Source organism: Euprymna scolopes, chromosome 5 (genome assembly GCF_053919585.1).
Source record: "Euprymna scolopes isolate OS-2025 chromosome 5, ASM5391958v1, whole genome shotgun sequence".
In the NCBI taxonomy this organism is placed as follows: domain Eukaryota; kingdom Metazoa; phylum Mollusca; class Cephalopoda; order Sepiida; family Sepiolidae; genus Euprymna; species Euprymna scolopes.
This window is the reverse complement of record NC_136486.1, coordinates 46,010,117-46,032,930: the sequence shown is the minus strand read 5'-3', so window position 1 is coordinate 46,032,930 and position 22,814 is coordinate 46,010,117. Positions and strand designations below refer to the sequence as shown.

General features: G+C 31.7%; 1 protein-coding gene across 1 annotated transcript; it reads left to right on the top strand.

Moving 5' to 3' along the window:
* The first annotated feature begins 612 nt into the window (after positions 1-612).
* LOC145276577 (protein FAM200C-like) lies at positions 613-21,354 on the top strand. Its single transcript, XM_080127772.1, has 2 exons — positions 613-1,141; positions 21,272-21,354. Exons 1-2 carry the CDS (start codon positions 613-615, stop codon positions 21,352-21,354), a joined length of 612 nt encoding a protein of 203 aa, XP_079983898.1.
* The last annotated feature ends 1,460 nt before the right edge of the window (positions 21,355-22,814 follow it).

Sequence of the window (22,814 nt, the reverse complement as noted above, 5' to 3'; positions counted from 1 at the left end):
TTTAATGGGATATGTGCGATATTTTGATAATAATTGTGCATTACAAGAGGATTTATTGTTTGTAAAACTGTTGGAGACTGACACTACAGGCGCTTCCATATTTTCTGCTGTGAAAACTTTTTTTGAAGAAAAAGATATTCCATATACTAAAAATTTAGTTTCAAGTGCTACTGATGGTGGGAAGACACAGAGGATTAATTTCTTTTTTTGAAAAAGCTGTGCCCCGATATTTTAGTTATACACTGTGTGCTACATAGGCATCAACTCATGGCCAAAAATTTAAGCCCTATTCTAAATCAGTCAATGAATACTGTTATAAAAACAATAAACAAAATCAAATCTAACAGTAAATGTGACCGTCTTTTTCGAAAATTTTGTGTTGATACTGACGAACAATATATAAGATTCCTTTTGCATACCGATGTCCGGTGGCTATCAAAAGGCAACTGTTTGCAAAGATTGGTAAACTTATTTAATGCAATAGTTGTATTCCTACAAACAAAAGGACAGTCAGACTTAGCTATCGAAATTCAAGTTCAAAAGAAAAATATACACTATCTTAGTTGGATCTTCCGTAAGTTAAATGAAGTCTCTCTTCTGCTGCAAGGAAAAATGATAACCCTGATAGACTGTAAATGGGTGATGAGAGTTTTTGTTGAAAAACTTAATATGTTTCAAATTAATTTAAAACGAAGGCAATTTGATAATATACACGAATTAGCGGAAATCGACTTATGTGAAAATGACATTGTTATTCATTGTAACCATCTTTCAGCCATGAAAAATGATCTAGAAATCAGATTTTCCGATTTATTTGACTTCACTATTGAGCCATGGATGATTGACCCATTCGATTGTGATCCTCTCAGTGCACACGAAAATATCCAGGAGGAAATCATCGAGATAAAATGCAATGATGAATTGCAAATCAAGTTCAAGAGAGAAACTTTGTGTGCATTTTGGCCATCAAACACTGTAAAATCACTGTATCCAAATTTGTGGTCACAAACGTCGAAAATCCTTTTGTGTTTCCCAACATCATATCTTGTCGAAACTCGATTCAGCGCTGTGAATCACATTTTACAGAAGGAACGAAACAGATTTGACATTATTTCTTGTGGAGATATTCGTATCTGCTTGAGTAATATTAAACCTGACATTGAATTTTTAGCGAAACATCACGAATCTCAGGGCTCACACTAGTAAGACTCTCTACATTTCTTGTAAATTTGCAATAAAATTATTTTTAATTAATTTGTTTTCCATTTGCATGTACAAAATGTTTCTAGTGTTGGTTAGTCATAATTACAATATTTGTTATTATTTATTCTTGGAGGCGATTATGAATTAACTTAAGTCAAAAATAGCTTTTGGGGGCGATAGCCGGGAAAAGGTTGAGATGTATGTACATTCACCTAACAATTTAATGGAACAAAACATACCGTAAAAATTGAGTATAACTTAAAAATCCTATCTACAAAATAGCACAGCCCGTATCCCGCATAAGTACCAAAACCACACACACACACACACACACACACACACACACACACACATACATTAATTCCATTACGTGAATTTACAAAAACACAAAAAACACTTCGCGTTAATCAAGTTTTCATTATTATAATTGTTGTAAAATACTTTATTTGCATTAAATCAGTTTTCATTTTAAAAAAAAGTTTAATTATATAATATTTATTTGTTTATTAAAAGCTCAACAAATTATATTCAGAAACAGAATATTGTTTTATGACTAAAAATTATAAGGGGGCCCACCAAGAAAAGAAAGAAGGGAAAAGGGGTCCATGGGTCAAAAAAGGTTGACTTAGAAGATTGCGGTTTATACACAGAGTTCATTATAAAGATGATGAGTGGGAAGAAGTTCATATAAAATGAGAGGACACACAGTTCATATTAACTATTATTTCACATTACCTTCAGTTTGGTAGAAACATGACACAAGATAGCTGTTACAAAATATGATGTGTTCTTTTATTACATTTGACCAGACGCAATGATGATGACATCCAGGAATTCAAAGTCGATTACATGATTAAAACTTCCTCCCACGCTTTCAAAGGGACCCTTTCCGACCGACCCTGCTAGACTGTTTCCTGTCCTCAATGCTGTCTGCCCGTCTCCAACTCTCTCTTCAACTCTGTCTAACTCTGTCTCCAACTCTGTCTATTATATTAAGAATTGATTTTTGCCATGACGCCATACGCATATTCAAAAACGTGATCGATCAACATGGCCTGAACATGCGTGGTTCGCACACGTCTGCAGACAAAGAATTCTTACTAACCTATTTTCCACCTAAGTCATTTTTCAATATGTTTTTAATTTGCTATTGTTCGTTCTTGTAACTGACCTTATTTTAATTGAGTTTTTATAAAAAAAGAATTGAACAATCAAAGTTCCTTTTACTCAAACATATCTACTATTTTATATTGAATTGAACATTCTATATTCCATTTCTGACCCTATTTCTGAACCTTGCGTACAAGGTTCGAATCTCGGTCTATCTAATGACATTTTTACTCATCTAATGTGTTTCTTACTTACAAGCAAAGTGGACCTTTTCCTATACCACAAAAAGAGTCCCGGAAATAAATACTTACCAATTTTATATTTACTATGATAATATAAATGTTTAATCGACTTTAGATTTCCAAAGTTTATAAGTATTTGAACTGTTATTATCTGTGTGTTTTTCATATCATTATTTCTATATAAAAAATGATGTAAAAACCAACATGTCTACTTCATGCCGCAACATAAGATTGGATAGTCTCGCTCAAAATATTTAAAAATAAAAAGAACTAGTAACATCTTTGGTAAGAAAAATGCACGTCTGTCAAGAATCAAATAGTCGCCTACCTTGTTACATTTATTAGTTGTTGTTTTTTATAAATGTTCAACTTGTTAAGCATATGGAATCGAATCTTAAAATAAACTACTGAAATCACCTTATCTTGGATTTTATTTGAAACCTTTTAAATATCGGATAAATAAATGGAGAAAACATATGTTTTAAAAGTGCTCGAAAACATGTTTTACGTAAATTTATAGATCCTCCAATTTTCTTTCGTATGGTTACTTCATTAGATGGATATATTTGAATTCACTTTATTTGTTACCAATCCTTTAATTCCTCCATTAACGATATAATAATATTAATACTGAGTAGATATGTTTCTGTGAATAATATTGTGCATTACATTAGTTTCTTTGCAATGGAACCTAAAACTTAGTAGGTTATTATTTAGAGAGAAAAAATAAGTCCATATCTTTTCTAGACACCCATCTAATAAATCATAATAATAACGAACTATGTTTTAAGGTCCGTCGTAAAATAACTAATAGAAATTATTATATACATTTCTACACACATCACAATGATTAATTGAAAAGAGGTAGTATAAGTGTGCTTTCATTTTAGAGCCCTCAGAGAAGTTGCAGCAGGGAATACATAAATCAGGAATTTGATTAGATAGAACGCACCTTAAAAATCCTCAATATTAACCAACTTTGAATGCTACGGATTTGCTTTCAGTTCCATTAGAGTTGAAGATATTCAAATACACTTTTGGATTACTTTGTAAAGCACGCATTAATAATAATGCAAGTAAGAAAATAATTTCACCCAAGGCATGACAATTGTTAAACAACATGTTTTTTACTATAGGTTTTAAAAATAAAGTACAAGACTCAATTTGAAAGTTATTTATATTCAAAGTGCACTGTTGCAAAAACATTGAAAATTTTATATCTATATCATTAATTGCTAGATGATAGATAACGTTTTTAAATTGCAACAAAATGTACATTACATAAAATAAACCCAAGGTAATTATTTGATTCAATTTAAATTAAATTTTTATACCGTACTTTGTAAAATTTATAAAAGTGTACTTTGAAGATAAATAAATTTCAAATGTAATCTTGTACCTTTATTTTTAAAGCCTAGAGTAAAAATATTTTGTTTAACAATTTTCATACCTTAGATGAAATGATTTTCTAACTTGTATCTTATCTTTTTAAGATTATATTTTAAAACTTTCCTTCTCTCTATCTCAGGTTGTATATCTCCTCACACCACAACTCCCCCGTTGTAACATAGGTCTAAATAATGAGAAAATTTGAATTAAAAAAAAAAAAACTTTAAAATAACATTTTAGATTCAATTTTTTAACCATCATTCGGAATAGAAAATCTTAAAAATTAAATAAGGAGCATATTTTATATATGTTTCATTAAGAAGTATTCAGTACATATACGAGAAAAATAGAGATGAAAATTTCAAAAGCACTGATTACGGGGAATAGTACTTCTCGCCAGCGAAAGTCTTTTTAATTGTTATTCTATTATTATTATTATTATTATTATTATTATTATTATTATTATTATTATTATTATTATTATTATTATTTAAAACATTTTGTGCCCCGCTCTTTCGCGGGAGGAATAATGTACGAAATGTGGACAACGTAAAACCTTATATTTAAGTATATTCTACACTAGGGAGAAGTATGTATGTTTGTGTGTGTATATGGGTATATATATATATATATATATATATATATATATATATATATATATATATATATTCAAGCAAATATTATTAAAGGCAACGGAGGCACTTTGCTTTATAATTCTTTTTTTTTTTTTTCGGTTTTCCGTATACTCTTTTTTTATATCAAAATAAAAAAAATATTAATAAACGTTCCATGATTGTTGCTGTCATGAACGCTTTCGATTCGTCCACGAATCATCTTCAGGTGTTGCAGTAAAAATGTGAAGTAGCGAAAATGAGAATTAAAAGTGAAATGGTTGAACCTACGGCCATCGCGTTAATAGTCGGCAGTCCTATCTACTAGCCAATCGGACCGGTGCTCGGAAATTACCTCAATAAATATCCAATTTACATAAACGGTCACCCACCGCTTTAGAGTGTTCGAATATGATTGTTTATTTAAAAACAAACACACAGTGAGCCTATAGCAAATTTAGTAGCTGGTGAACTTCATGAACTACGTTTACGACGGGACGGGGCCTTAAAATATCTAGTTATCCACATATGGTACTGTTCGTAGTATCGCAACATATCAATACGGCTAGGTTAGTATATTTTCCTTGCCGGGGATTTAACTGACAACTATATATACATATATATATATATATATATATATATATATATATATATATATATATATATATGAGCAAATGGCTAATACCACATGTTAAAAAACACATTGAAAAAGAGTTAAAAACATATTTAATCTGAAAAGGAAACACTTGATAAATGGATAGTCCTTAATGTGCGGTGTTTCGAAGAAATACGTTCCTCCTCATCAAAGGATAGGAATTAGCAAAATTTTTTATTAAATGCAAATAATTTTATAAGACCTGGACATGTAGTGTTTCTTTTTTGTTTTTTTTATGTTTTTTGTTTTTTGTATGGCGTGATCTCTAGGTAAAAATTCCGCACAAAAATTTCTTAATGTTTTTTTTTTCGCTAACTGGAAATAAGTTTTTATGAAATCATTTTATAAAAGAAACAGTACGTTACATTTCTATTAAGCGATGAAAATTTACAAATGGAACCTTTCCGGGTGTAGGCAAGCAAAATACTTTCTACGGAAACGCAAATATGCTATACGCGATAATGTTTTTATATTCATATGGACTACCCTCAGATCAGAACAGGTGATGCTAGAGAGCTCTATGTTTCGGTTTCTTTTTAGCTGATGGCTCCAAGTCATAGTTTTATACTTAAAAAATCCGCACTTTATATTGGTTAAAATAAAAGAATGTATACATAATCGGGCCCATAATAATAAATAAGTAATGTGTAAAAATATCATATTTAAGCGTATTCTACGACCGGGCAACGGCGTGCTCCTGGCTAGTGTTTCTATAAAATTGCAATCTGATCAAGGAACTCTTGTTCAATAAATCTTACGTTCAGCCATAACCTGATTAACCTCGTTTTATTACTCAATGACGTCTTTTCAAGATGTCCAGCATAACGAATAACGATTATCCTACATGGCCCATTTTCCCAGCTCGGCAATTTCTGATTAAAATCTTAATCTTTAATCTGCTTTTATTTCTGCCATTAATCACCGGAAGTTGAAAACGGTCCTGTCGCCTTTGTGCCCGTTCCTCATATTTCGAAAATCCAAGGCAAATTCGCCACAGTCCTAGTTATTGCCTTTGGATCTCATCAATGAAGTTAATCCATAAATCTGGCACGAACATCGGCGAGCAATAACGAAAGTTCAGACTGCTTCACGATATATCATATAAGAACAGAGATACGGTTTAACCGTTCTGTGGCACCGTCTCATGTTCGGTAGTCATTCCTAGATATTCTTAATCGCTGTACTTAATCGCTGACACAACTACTACTATTACCGCTAGTACCACAACTGCGATTACTAATACTACTACTAATGATAATAATGAGCTCTGCTATTATATAAATACCACGCTCTCTCTCTCTCGCTCTCTCTCTGTGAGTTCGTTCCTCATATACTTTGAAACGGCTGAACAAATGTTCTATGACATTTACAGAACTTTAGTGTAGAAGTCTGGGAGTGATCTGAGTTAAGTTTTATCTCAGAATACCTCCGATAATTACCGATAATCGATAAGCGAAACAGTTATTATAATTTATCTATCGGCGGTAAAGCTGTTTTGCCATGTTGTCGCTTAGAAACAATAACAGAAAAACGGGCGGTGAAAATTCTACTGTGGGTAAGTTCATAGGGTTTTTTGTTGTTGTTGTTGTTGTTGTTGTTGTTATCGTTGTTGTTGTTTTGCATGACGCAGTGTGTAGGTTCAAACTGCGAAGGTAAATTTCTTCTTCTTTTTTTATTAAATTCAAATAATTTTATAAGACCTGGACATGTAGTGCGTTTTTTTTTTTTTTTTTTATGTTTTTTTTTTGTATGGCGTGATCTGTAGGTAAAAATTCCGCACAAAAATTTCTTAATGTTTTTTTTCGCTAACTGGAAATAAGTTTATATAAAATCATTTTATAAAAGAAACAGTACGTTATATTTCTATTAAGCGATGAAAATTTACAAATGGAACCTTTCCAGGTGTAGGCAAGCAAACTACTTTCTACGGAAACGCAAATATGCTATACGCGATAATGTTTTTATATTCATATGGACTAACCTCAGATGAGAACAGGTGATGCTAGAGAGCTCTATGTTTCAAAATAACATATGATTTAGGCTAAGTTATTGCATAGAAGAATGTGAAGCTTCCACCCTGTAAATTTCATGGATTTCGAAGACAATAAAATATAAGAGTGTAAAATATTCATAGATCATCATTCAATCCCAGTCAACATCGAGTCTCAATGCAAGTATTAGGTAAAAATAGAGCTTTATCCAGGAAGTGTATGGAGAGTATTGGAATTAAGGTGGAGCAGAATCATTTGATCTTAACTTTCAGAAAATACCAATCGATGGATCACAGCTGTTGCAATAAGGCGATGAGAATTTAATCGTGTATCAAAGTTTATAATTTCAAATAAATACTCGGAAAGCGATAATCTACTACATAGTTCAACACAAACGCTCCACAATTTGAAATACAATTTTAATTTATCTTTGCCAGAAAATGATTTTTTGCCCTGATTTCTAAAATATCTCCTTTTTTACGCAAAGATTCATTGGAGTCTTTTCTGTTGAAGAACGACGGCAGGTAGGAATTACTTGAAAGTCCACTATCAATACATTACACCATTAATCATAGGGCATTATTACGCTATTAAAAACGAGGCTTCATCAAAGGAAAGGCACTTGTATTTTGTCCAGGATTGAAAATGGGTACTTTTCTTCGAGAACAGTTTGACCTTCAAAAATGTTATTTAGCCTTTTTCGAAGCGTAATATACAGACTACCTATTGACGGAATAATAAGAATATAATATCGAATAAGAAAAATTAGACGAAAAAACGAAAACGTTCTGGAATATTAAATAACTCTAAGATTAAAATGAAAGCTAAAGAAGAATGGAAAATTGTAATTAGACTACAACTATTTCATATATAACTATTTCAGATGTAATGACTTAACACATAGATTATGAATACAGTCAAACCTGATACATTATTAGACACTCATTTGTGCTGCTCGTTCGGCAACTCGTTCCGATCACTGATACGTAGGAATCGAGATTCCAATCTCGAAAAATATAATTTCCATGACCATTTAATTGGCTAGCAGAGGCATTTGTTCTCAGTAGTCATCGGAAGCTTACATCCCCAGGCCTTTCCACCATATTTTTGGGTGGAGTTGGGTTATTGCTTACTGCAAAAGGCGCCCTAATCAGGAGCCGTTGACAAGGTTGCAGAGCGAATTTTTCAAAGACCAGGAGACTAAGAAAGTTGAATAGATTCTCTGTACCTTTCGATCTTGTGTCACATCTTCATGTGATAGAAGGGAAGTAACTAATGGCAGAGATTCGTGACAGTTTAGCCCCCGGAATAATGATGCGTACTTCTGTTACATATTCTTGCGAATACACTTTTTTGTTTAATCTACCAAAATGCCCGCCTGGATATTTTCCTGTCTGACATAAATAACGTTTTTGTCATTTCTTTATATCTGAAAAGCTAGCTTTGCCCTCACAATTTTAATCGTGATTTATATAATTTCATACCAACATATAACGGTTGACGTATTAAGTCGAATGTTCCAAATTTATATTATACGAGTCTGGGTGCCCGGCATTGTTCGGGTGTTTGGAGGCGTGAGTTGAGCAAAAACAACAAAAAGGGGGGGGGTAGTAGGCAAAAAGCCTCAAACCTATACCGTGAAGGAGGGAAAAAAACGTGAATAAAAATGGTGAAGTCTTTGCCGTTGCGTCGATCGCAAAACCGGAAGTGACGAAGGTTTAAATTAAGGCTATTCAACCTAAAAGAGGGGATGACTTTCGAAAACATCGGGGAAAAAAACGGCCCCTTCTTGTAGAAAATGCCCCCGTTGAGGATGAAGAATTAATGTTTTAAGCCAATTCTACGATGTTTATCGTCCGAAGGGTCGAACTACAAAATGATATCGATGTCGTGAAAATGTGTCGCTACAGTCGGAAATTTTAGGCATACATACACACATACATACATACATACATACATACATACACACACACATTATAACATACATGTGAGATTTATTAATCTATTTTATGCGGACTATTATCCGCATCTTTTTTAAGTGATGTTTTACGACATTTCCGCCAACTATTTCATTTTGCCTTCGTCAAGTGGTAACCGCGACGGAATAGGAACTCTGAATCTCCTAACTGCATTCTCAGCAATCACTGTCAGTCATAGTTGGTGTCGTCTCAACACGTTTTTGGCCAAGCAAACCTCTGAGTAAAATTGAAACCGCTATCTCCAGACAATTCCCATCTGGAACTGTAGAGATTCAACGTCTCTATCAACTGCGCCACGGGTCCGGAAACAACATCTAAGAAAGATGAGGATAATAGTCTGTAATAAAGTGGATTAATAAATAATACCCATCTAAATAATGAATTCCAATTAAATAATATATATATATATATATATATATATATATATATATATATATATATATATATATATATAGTAATTTATAAAATGTATATAGCGATTAAGCTACACTGAATATTCTGCGTTTCATCCACTATAGGATTCGTCAGGCTTATGCGCCTAAGCCTGACGAATCTTATAGTGGATGAAACGCAGAATATTCAGTGTAGTTTAATCGCCATATATATTATATAAATTACTAACTAGCTCTACCTACGTATTGAGCACTTTTAAAGTGAATACTTAAAGTTTACGCATAAATCTATACTTTCGTATATTAAATTTATGTAAGTAAATGAAGTAGTTATATATATATATATATATATATATATATATATATATATATATATATATATATGTGTGTGTGATATTTATATTATATATAGTGCCGACCTATTTTAATATAGTATTTTAGTTATAAAAACTGTCAAAAATCTACTACATATCAAAATCCTGATTTCCAGATTTGGCAATTCTAATAATTCCTCACGTTTTTGTTAAATAAATTAATATAGCCATGGACTTTATTTCAGTGTTGATTGTATCTTTATATATTTTAATGTTGATAAATTAAAATAATTAAAAGTGCAGAAAATAGTTTCTAAATGACAAAAGTCCAGTGAATGAGAAAATGTATTCGGTTGGAAAGACAATTGGTTGTCGAAGCGTGACGACGACAGTTGTAGTTCGATTTCGTCATTAATTTTAATTTGAAATTGCAAATTACTCGATTTTCTTGTAGTTTATTGCTCGTTCAGTGATTTTCAATACTGTTCATTTGATCGGATTTCGTTATCGATAACGAAACAAAGTAGAAAAAGAAAAACGAAAACGAAAAAGAAAAAAGAAACAGAAGTAGGGTCCAGAAGAATATACAGAAAAATGAAAAACACGAAAACAAGGAAGAAGGCAAAATATAAGAGCAAGAAATAAAACAAAGTTGGAGACGAACAATATTTTGTAGGAAAAAGAGAAGTTTAAGGGGGGTGGGGAGTCGGCTGCGGAAAAAAAAAGATATGCAACAGTAAAAATAAAACAAGAAAGGCGAACAAAAGGACAAAGGGAAATATTAAGATAATAACAAAAAAACAACGAAAATATATGGAGAACAATCATAACGAGAAGGGGAAAAAAGATTTAGTAAGAAGCCTAGGACAAATTGGAGGAAAGAAAGAGAAAAGTAAAAGTATCAAATGGAAGCAAAATATGACTACCAAAAAAAGTATAAATATATATAGAAAAAATTGAACACCAGATCCAATTTTATTACTAATATACAAATCATCTAATTGCAAGAAAGTAAATAACAAACTTGCGCATATAAACAGTACAATACGAGGGGCGTGCAATAAGTAATGTCTCTGACCCACTTTCAGTTGTCGGATCTAGCTGAAAATTTGCATGTGCAATGATTTATATCTCTACAGGTTATGTGGCAAATTACAGCTTTGAACTGATTACGCTTTCTCTTTTACAGGTGTTTGAACTGAGTCAGGTGTAAAATGGAGCCTGTTGAATGTCGAGCAGTGATCCGGTGTTTGTATTTGAAAGGAGGCACACCACAGGAGACTTTTGATGAAATGAAATAGACTGATTGTCATAATGCCCCATCATATGAGCTTGTAAAACGCTGGCATCGCGAATTTAAACATGGCCGGAAGTCTGTGAAAACAGCTCCCAGACCTGGATTTTCTTTTTAATCTCACTATAAATGTTTCAGTTCTGCTGTTTGTTTGTTTTTTAATAAATGACTTAGTGGTCTGTATACTCTTCGACGTAGAAATGGCTCTGCTTGTTTCTAAATGCCTTAACCTTTCTCTTTAATTTTCTTCTGGAAGAAGCGAGAGAAAGCAAAATGTAGAGAGAGAAATACGTAGGTGTCTGTCACTAGCTGATTACAGCTAGTATGGAAGGTTGATAGGTTAGATGCATTGCTTCTAGGTGAAAAATGATGGGGGTCGGCTGACTGTTGTTTTATACCTACAATAAGTGGCCAGTGGCAAGTAATGCACTATGGCCCCGCTATGATTTCCTATTACAATATTTCGGTTTGCTCGAAGATGGTACTTCATTCAGCTAATTTAGAATATATTAATTTGTTTTAATGGATACTCAAAATTAATCACATGCAGAAATGAATTACAATGCAAGCGAACGTATGAATTAATATACGGATAAATTTTGTTTTATAAGTTTTACGGTGTGTTTCTTTTTTTAAATTGCTTCGCCTGGCACGTGTTCCCCAATAATAACGCAATTGTCATACGGAGAATGAAACTACGATTCATAAAAATAAAATTACATGTCCAAAATTCCATTTACATTTGCATTGTCAGGCATGAGCGGTTTTTATCTCTTCATATTATTATCCAAATTAATTGCTTGTCTTACAAAAAGTAATTAATAAAAAAAAAAACATTATGGACAAGAGCACCGTCAGAAATTGTAAAGTATCGCCGTTTTAAATGAAGTGATCATTGTATTCATGTCAGGTGGAAATAACGGATTCAAATAAGCTGCATTATAATGATATTGCATAAATTATTCAGGTTATGATTCTTAAACCGCATTTACATTTGAGTAACATCATACAGCACAATTTCAATTTTACGTATGGTTTTCACGTCCTCGTCAGTCATTGCTAATTAAAATTCTACACGTGGTAGATGTAAAAGAAGGTTTTCAGATTAAAGGTTGTTTTACGAACATTTACCTGAAAATGGGTATTTTTAAACTGTAGTATTAGCGACTACAAGTCTTTAAAACTAGTTGCGAAGAATTAGTAACCTGACAGAAAATACTAACATCTAGCAGTTCGAAGTAGAAGTTTTAAGACTAAAATACTTTCCGGCATCATAGTTTAGGTGTGGCATATTCATTGCTGTCCAGTACATTAACGGTATATACACTGAGAGAGTTTAACAAGTTCGACGAGGCACATCAAGTTAAGGTAGATATCAAACAAACACAACGATGCGATTTCGCATGATGAAGTAGATCTTTGTTTATTATTCGACACATAAGAGATTCTTTTGGACCTTGTTCTGTAGAAAGAGGCTGGTGGTTAATTTTTGACAGAATTAACTCTGCACGATAGATTTTGCTATCAGTTACTTAACAATCGAACCAGTTGTTTGTAGAAAAAATACTTTCTTATTTATATTACTAATGGACACCACTTTATCTAGGAGAAAATTCAACTAGAGGATAAGGTCTTAAAAGATGGGAAGATAAAGTGTTCAATACTGAATAAGAGAAAATATTGTTAGAAATGAATACCTCTTTTTTACTTATGGGGACGGACAAAAACAGGTTAGTCAGCATAGAATGTAAAGAAAGGAATCAGTAAATATATCTTAGAATTCATGTTCAGCTGAGCATCATGGAATTGCTATCACGCATGAATTCAAATTTACACCCAGATATCCATGAAAATACAATGGTGTCTGCCAAAATAATTTTTGCATTTAAATTTTTCCAAGAATTCCCCAACATATGCTTTTTATGTACGAGGTGTGGCTTCATTTTGTTAAAAAAAAAACATTGGCCACACCTTATACAGCAAAAGCATCGATGACTGATGTCAAAACTACATTACCTAATCATGTCATATATATATATATATATATATATATATATATATATATATATATATATATATATATATATATATAGACACCCTACATGTATTTGAGTTGTTATCTGCGAAACTCAGGAAGGAAACTGATTTAAAACATTTGAATATAGCGGTCTGAAGTAAATATCGCTGTCTCTTGACAAAGATGGACCAAAAATCTCGAACTTTCCCAAAGCACTCACAGCACTCACTTTTGGACTGTATAGTGGTCGCCGATCTAATTCACGAGGATTTTCTGAAACACAGTATCGTTGTTTTGCTTGTAAAATATACCACTGGGGTGAGATTATGCTTCATCACTCAGTATTAGGGACAAATGCGTGTTTTCTTCAAAATTGTCAAACATTGTTTGGCCAAAAAAACAAACGTTGTTGGTAATTTCGCGAATTCAATTGTTAGGCAGTTACAATTTTGTATCCCTAAAAGACTAGGTTTTGTGTAAGATACTCTGCACAGTAAACTGACATATTCCGATTTCTGCAGAGGGTCGCTTAGTAGAGGGCATGGAACTCCGTATGATTTCCTGCTGTTCTGACGGTTCTGGCAGGGCCGGGTGATTTGGTTTTCAATAATAAACGGTCATTCTTAGCCCGCTAATAAAACTAAGAATTGTATTGCGGATGTTACATTACCGTGGCTATCATTATCGACTCTGGGCTTAAAAACGCGTTGTTTTTTCACTGATTCACCATTTTCCACGTAAATGTCAAAGACAGAAACCCACAGTGTTCACGACTCCACGATAGCATGATGGCAATGATCTTTTTAAAAAAAGCAATAAAAAACAATACCTAAGTAAAACAAAGTATACGGCAACAGCTAAACAATTAAGAACAAACATCACAATTAAAGACTACCTTCCTCCCTCACTTTCTATTCCTTGCTCAAAGAGGGCAATGAGCGTTCTAAAAACACCTGCATCCCGTAACGCATCCTGTATTATATATATATATATATATATATATATATATATATATATATATATATATATATATATATATATAGAGAGAGAGAGAGAGAGAGAGATAGATATATATATATATAGATATATAGATATATACATATATGTATATATACATATATATAATATTTATATATATATTATCACATATTATATATGCACATGTATATTATATATATAAATATATATATACTTATATATATATATATACATGTATATACATAAAAAATACATATATATATACATATATATAGATGCATATTATATATATATATAGATATATATATATATATATGGATATATAGATATATAGATATATACATATATGTATATATACATATATATAATATTTATATATATATTATTACATATTATATATGCACATGTATATTATATATATATAAATATATATACTTATATATACATGTATACACATAAAAATACATGTAAAAAAGGTGACGAGTTTTTTAAATTACTGAAATAATTTATTTAGTAAGGAATGAAATTATATATACATGTATACACATAAAAATACATATATATATATATACATATATATAGATGCATATTATATATATATAGATATATATATGGATATATAGATATATAGATATATACATATATGTATATATACATATATATAATATTTATATATATATTATTACATATTATATATGCACATGTATATTATATATATATAAATATATATACTTATATATACATGTATACACATAAAAATACATTTATATACACATATATAGATGCATATATATATATATATATATATATATATATATATATATATATATATATATATATATATATATATAATAATAGCAGAAGGTCCGGCATTGGCTGATCATAAAATACGCAAAATTATAATATTTTCATTACTGCAGTTGTTGTATTTATTCTTATATTACATTGGCCTTAATATATAGTAATGATTCTAAAACAAAATTAACAATGACTGGTGCGCAAACACCGTGATTTGAAATCAAAACGTTTTGCTTAGGATTTATTACTTCCTCTGCCGTAATTGACTGAGCTATGAAGATAATTCTGCTGCGAGCCTAGACATACAGACCTGAGTCAATAGCTACTACGTTATGCATGCACATTCTTAATGTCGTCGTTTGGCTTTCACCGGCCAAATTTCATTTTGTTTAAAAATGTTTACACTTTTGTACCGAGTTTCCAAGGTAAACATGGAAAATTGTTTGTGTTTACTACAATCTATTTATGCAAATATTACACACTTATATATCATGTAGAATATCTGCATTAATAATAGTTTACTAAAGATCCTCCCATGAGAAAGCGAAAAAAAATTATAGGAAATTAATTAAAACGAATGCTTATGAGGATAAGCTAATTAGCTAGATATTTTGCTAGTGAATGCCATTCCACAAACCATATATAAGAAAGTTGATTTTTTTTAAGAATAAATAGAAAAAAACGTTTCACTATAAATATCAGTACACAAAATAGACCAAATTTATAGAAGCCTGGGTGGCAAGAGGACAGTCCGCACTTAATTTTTTTTTTTCAAAAACCGTAAAGTATTGCTAAATTTAATGTAACTTTAAACAAACTACACCTCATTTTATAGGCCTTTTATTCTTCTATAATTTTACTTATCATATTTGACATTTTATTGAAATGTTCTAGTCTTCACTTCAATTAAAAAAAAACTTTAAATTAAGGAGGCAAAAAGAAAGTCCGCACAATGGAAAATTATTATTTAAATGTAACTTTAGGACATTAATGCAGCACAAATACAACAGAGACGCAATGATCTTGTTAATATTTAGTAGCATAGTTCTTCTGCAATTTCACAGCCTGCAATCTTTTGCCACTTTTTTAAATAGACTGCAGCAATACTCCGGTGAAAGGGCATCCCACTTTTCTTAAATTTTTGTACAGCATTCTTCCACATTTGAAATTTTATCATTGCGTAGCTGTTGCTTGAAGTAATGCCATAAGTTTTCAATAGGATTGAGGTTTGAAGATTGTGCAGGCAAATCCAAACGCGGAATACCATGCTCGTCCAAGAACCTCTTGACATTGCCAGTGTGTGAATGGGAAAATTATCTTGTATGAAGATGGGATTATGCATTTAAATTCACACAAAAGTAAGGCAGAAATGCTCAGTCAACATATTAATGTACAGGATCTACATGATTCGATCTTGCAAGCGAACTATAGGGCCGTTGCCATTGGTACTAATAATGTCCCACGCCAAAACTGAACCTTCACAAGCTTGCAGCGTTGAGACTAAGTACCTAGGAATAAATTCTTCCTCTGTCCTTCCAGGGACGTACTACCTCGACTACAGAACTTGCTTTCGCCGCTAAAAAGCACTTTTAATCAATGTGGAGCGTTATGATCGTCATAGCATCTGACGAAGTCAAGACGGCGCAATCCGTTCTTTACAGAAATCATTGGGTTGCGTCTTGCAGCATATTTTCGCAAATTAAATCCCTTTTATTTGTTCTTGACAGTAGAAAGAAAGCACTTTTTCACAAGATTCCACTGTTGTTGGATATTGGGAGCCGTTTTAAATTTGTTTCTCAGGCTGCGGATCTTGATATCTTCCCTCTAAGAAGTTACGCTAGTACAACCAGATTTAGGGGCATCACGAATACTGCCGGCGTCTATTCTACCATTTTCGCATCACATTTAATCCAGCGGCCGATTTCTCGTTTGGATAAACCAGAAAGGTGGAGATTAATGAGCTCCTGCCGATCAAATATATTCGCAAACTAACGAATAGCTTTACGCATAATTCCTAAAATCTTTCATAAATACGTGATGTCGGATCTTCTCCCGATATTTTTCGTCAACGACACTCATTTACATATATTTCTAAGCAAAAAAAAAGTATATTATTTCCGAAGTGTATATGGGAAAAGAATACAATATTTATATAATAACTGTTTGTTATGCCTAGCGAAACATATCTGTAAAAAAGGTGACGAGTTTTTTAAATTACTGAAATAATTTATTTAGTAAGGAATGAATATATGTATACATATATATATATATATATATATATATATATATATATATATATAATATTGTTATTTATTACTGATAATCAGTATTGAAATTAATAGGATTAGTATACACGAAATGTCAAATTATATTGAAAAAATATTTTACCGAAAAACGCACACAGATATATATATATATATATGCATATATATATATATATATATGCATATATGTATATGCGTGTGTGTGTGTGTGTTCATGTATGCATGTATGTACTGGAAATATATATATATATATATATATATATATATATATATATAATGTACATGGATATCTCATTAAATTAATGAACTTTCACAATTTATTCAAAAAGAAAAACACAAAGAATATTTTTAGTGTTTCCCGTTTGACAAAATATGAAATCAATAAAGCAATCTCAACCTTGAGTCAGATAATTCCCTTCTTTAAAATTATACACTTTATATTTTTTTTTATATTCTTTTTTTTTGTTTTGTTTTTTTTTTGTTTTTTTTTTTTGCTAATGCGACATTTCTGTTAGGGATTAAACATATTCATACACCTAAATATAGGTGTATATATACATACTGTATGTTAAAACAATCGTATTAAATAGTTTTGCAAGTTTAATTAAAATTCAATATTATAAATATTGGACTATGATTATTAGTTTGAACATATTATTTCGGCGATATACACCATATTCAGAGTTTTGTACTTTTTTCTTTTCGCCATAATGATAAACTGAAGTAAACTTGTTGGTAACGAGTCCGATTTTTGGTCTTTGTTCGGTGTTATTTTGAAATTAGTTTGAAATGGGGTAAGAAAACACTTGGCGTACGTGATAAAAAAGTCAGTCAAGTTTTCTCTGATAGAAGCGCTGATTGATTTTTAAAATAATATACGTATGATATACGTTTTAAAGCCAGATTACAACGCGATATTTTTTAAAATGAACAAATGGCTGGGAAAAAGAAATACATCCGTATGAAATTCTGAAGTTAGCGAATATTCTCCTAATATCAATTTTAAACAAATTAATGTTTGTTTATTTTCATGATAATATGTTTTAATTTGGTTTTAAACGTATTGCATGTGTATTTGATTTTAAAAGTCAATCAACGATTCTACAACAGAAGAAACTACTGGCTTACATATTCTAGTTATTGCATCTCTTTGTGATAATTAAAATACTACGTCGAATTTGTTTCATTGTGAATTTTCTTTCTCAGTTATAAATCATTGTGTGTAAATTGTCAATGTTTATGACTTCTCAGTGTTTATTAGAAAACATACATGATTCTATAAGTGTATTGCTATTCTAGGATTTATTTTTCCATGCACCATAACAAAAAGATGATCAACAACAACTCTTTCCTGATTAACGCCGTTAAATAATAGTGAGGTTAATGAACTTTACGATTTTGTTTTTTAATTTGCTTTCGAACCCAAAAATTCTCCGACCCGTTATAATGATGCAATCTTGAAGACACTTCATTTATTTCTGCTTGGAAAATAAGCATAGATACTTTCTCTGATTGATTTGATATGTCTAAAGTGTCTGTCGGAGAAAAGGGTGGTGAAATATGCCTGGCTCTCATGGGAAATCATTAACCAATACCGCGAGGAAATCGAAAACTAGTAATCTGACGTAAGCGTCCAAGTCGATAACTGCACAAGCCAACAAGACACTCGGCGAGATTATTTTTTCTAGCATTCTTATCACTAAACGTTGTTTTTATTATAGTCTACGCACGGACATTGTACGTCTTACCCATTAAAATGTTATTTCGCAGTATTATTTGAAATATTTTCTATAGTACGTATTATATATATATATATATACATATATATACACATATATATATATATATGCATATATATATTATATATATGTGGGTATATATTTTCTCTACTTCACTATTTGTTACCAAGTAAGATCTACGACTTGTAGTTTCATTAAATACTTTTGCAAGCAAAATCACATTCCGCATATTTCTAAATCCTAATCTCTGATGAGAAAAAAAGTATTTTTCGAAACTCTGGGGATTATGGACTATCTTCTTATTTTCTGCTTCCTTTCTTTTTTTAAAAATTAAATATGTTTTAAAGCTTTTTCAAAGTGTTTTATTATGTTTTATTAACTACTTGTTCTTATATATATATATATATATATATATATATATATATATATATCCAAAAAGGAATCCAGCAGAGTGCTCAATTATAAGGAAAACCCGATAATAAGAGCCTATTATGTATATTTTGTTCATACAAATTTTTAGATAGGAAAAGCCATCGGTACCGTCGGTTTCACATCCGATAATCAGGGCCCGCTTTGGATACCTATATGACGCTCTCTTCAACCAATACTTATATTCGATATATGGCTTAAGCCAAGCATAGTGGTGGGATTAGTATTTACTGAAGAGAGCTTCATACGTATACCTAAAACGGTCCCTAATCATCGGGTTCGAAAACAACGGTATCAATGGCCTATCCTATCCAAAACTTTTTGTATACAATATATATATATATATATATATATATATATATATATATATATATATATATATATATATATATATTCTAGCTGTATATACCCGGAGTATACTGGTCGACACATATTGTCGGTGTAAACATTAGCCACATACTACGTAAGATCGATCGAGTTCCCTAACTTTTACGAAATCGACTCCGAGTTTTATTTAAGGAAACATATATCACATCTACCTTGGTCTATGAAAATCAAACGCGAAATATACCTCAGTCTTTACAAGGAAATTTACTCTCATAGCTGAAGTAAATAAACTTACTCTCTGCTGTAAACGAATCTTTTGTCAGCTATTAATGGTTAAGAGAGATATTAAATGAAATAATAATTAAATAAAAAAACAATTAAATAAATCAATAAATATGTTTATTACTATCTCTAATTGGAGCAATTAAACTGGATCTATTCATCATCAACCGGGTCTATTCATCAGGCTAAATGGCAGAATGGATTGTTCTTAATGTAATATGCAAATGAGGTAAGTATAAGATGTAGATATCTTTTCAATTCATATATATACATATATATATATATATATTTAAATAAGGGAGTAGTCACCAACAATGTGTATTTTTAACATTATTTTATTATTCTGTATCTTGGTTTGTCATTGAGAATTATTTTTGGATCATTGTAATACTGTTTTTAAGTCATTGACATCGTTTACGCGCGTTTCAGACATTATTTTCAAATGTGTAAAAATGGCGATTTTCGTAGTTAATTTGAAGTTTTTCCAAGGGGTGGAGGCTTGTAAGTGTTTAATAAACAATAAATAGGCTAGCTTTGGTGTTTTAGGCGGTCATCTTGGTGATGTTCTCGATTCATTACCAAACAAACTTGTCCAGAAGGTTCAAGTCGGGGGAGGAGGGAGAGCAGTGGAAGAAAAATGCAAAGTATTAGCACACCTGAAGCCAAGCGTGTATATTGTTGGACTTAAAAGCCAAGCGCGTATATAGTTGGACTGCTGTCACACTCAGGGTCTGACAGCAGCAACGGAATTAAAGATCGCCACACACTTTAGCATATATAGGTACACTTTGGTGTTGACTTTGAAGCCGACTTCGATGATATATGGTGTATGTCGTGACCTTTGTTTGAAACTACACCAAATGCCATAATCGTGGCTGAATCTTTGTTTTCATCAGCCTTTTCACGCCCCTGTTGTGCCTGGCAATCCGACGTTACATTTTGAGGGTGCTGGAAATAGTCATGTTTTTATAACTTAGATTAGTAGAGAGCATGATTTGTACAGCGGCGCATCTCCGATCCGGTTTGTTGAACATTGTCTCACATTCATACATAATAGAAGGCTACCATGGCTCTTCCGATCTGTACACAACTTGCTAACTAGTAGATGGTCTGCAACAAAGAAAATCGAATCATGCTCTCCTTTCTAAGGCGACGATTTTATCGCTCCGCACTATCTATATTTATATATTGCACTTTTCTTAGCTGTTTATTGCTATTACCTTTTAAAGAATTGTGTTTTACTCTTCATTTCTGCAGGAATATCGGAAAGTCCAGAGCTACAGCGCCATCTGCGTGCTGACATCTGGCCATTGAAATCTTTGCAAGTTTGCATTATGTAAAGAAGTTAATAGCAATGATATGTCTCCGTCGGACAGAATCCGGATGACTGTATCATTTTGAGGCTTACCCATGCGGTGTAATATAAAGGGCAGTCTATCTACCAAGTAATAAATAACAATTATTTACTTTTAGTCGTTTTTTTTTATCTAAAGGAAAAGTAGGGTTGAAAAATTTGGAACCAACACCGTCGCAGGTACAGGTAGAATAGCATTGTTGATTACGCGGAGCTCCAATCCGGATTTTATAGGCTTTACTCCTGAAGACTTTCTCACATGTTAATATTCCACAAGGAAGTGGAGGTGTTCTTTTTGGCTGGATGGACTCTCTATCAAGTATGACTATTACTACCTACTCTAAGGAGATAACTCTATAGAAATATTATAGTCTTTCAGCGATATTTTTCTAAGGTTGAAACCAAACAACGCACATTTAAACCGAACATATATGAACTATTATGAATCAGGTTTGTATCAAGATGTTTATGAAAATTATATTTATATTACTTCATATTGGTACATTCTGAGACATAGTTTACTGACAGGGATAATTCTAAACGTGAAGGAGGAATAAGAAAACTATTTTAAAAAAACAGCTTTCGGCAACGCTTACCTCTACAGTTAAGGGAGTAAATTTGCTCCCACCCATGTTACTAAGGCGTATTTACGTAGGGGCTTCAGAGGTGCACCCATTTTGTTGGAGTAGGTCTAATATAGGTACTTGCATAACAATCATACAGATGCAACATTCTGGCGATAGGGTCGGAGTTGGTACTGGTTAGATTGCGATTGACCTATAAGAAATACTAGACTACCGTGACCAATTGGGTCAGTATGTTATGTTAGCGATGGAATTCATGTATGCGCGTGACACTTGTGACGTAAAGAAACTAGTTTTTTTTTTTTTTTGTTGTTTTTTTTTACATAAGATAAACATTTCTATTAAAGTATATTAAAATGAAAAATCACGGACGGATCACTCAAACGTGAAAAAAATATTCCTCTTTTTTTCGTGTAAAGTTACCTATTTTTCTGAATAATCGCTAAAAAATCAGAAATTAAACATGGTTTTCCTGCGAATCAGACGCCGACGAAAGTCATTTAGCAGTAAAAACGCACATGCACCTACCGATGAGAAATATAAGAATGAAAAAACCCATATTGGAATCCTTCAATTAAGTTATAGAGACTTAAAATCTAACAAACAAACAAAAAATTAATAAAACATGAAGCAAAAAAAAAAAATAAAACCTAAATAAACAAAATAAAATAAAACTAATGTTCAAACTGATTAGTAAATGCGTCGACAAATTCACCGTTCTCACCCAACTATTTTGTATCTAGAAATGTAAACAAAAAATAAAAAATAAGGAAGGAAAAAGAACGGATAGCGAGTAGTAGTAGTAGTAGTAGTAGTAGTAGTAGTAGTAGTAGTAGTCGTCTCAGCTTTACTACAATTGTTC

Coding starts and splice junctions, on each gene's coding strand:
- LOC145276577 (XM_080127772.1), top strand. CDS start 613: ATGATAACCCTGATAGACTGTAAATGGGTGATGAGAGTTTTTGTTGAA. Junction 1,142..21,271: donor AGATATTCGTATCTGCTTGA/GTAATATTAAAC, acceptor TCATTTCTGCAG/GAATATCGGAAAGTCCAGAG.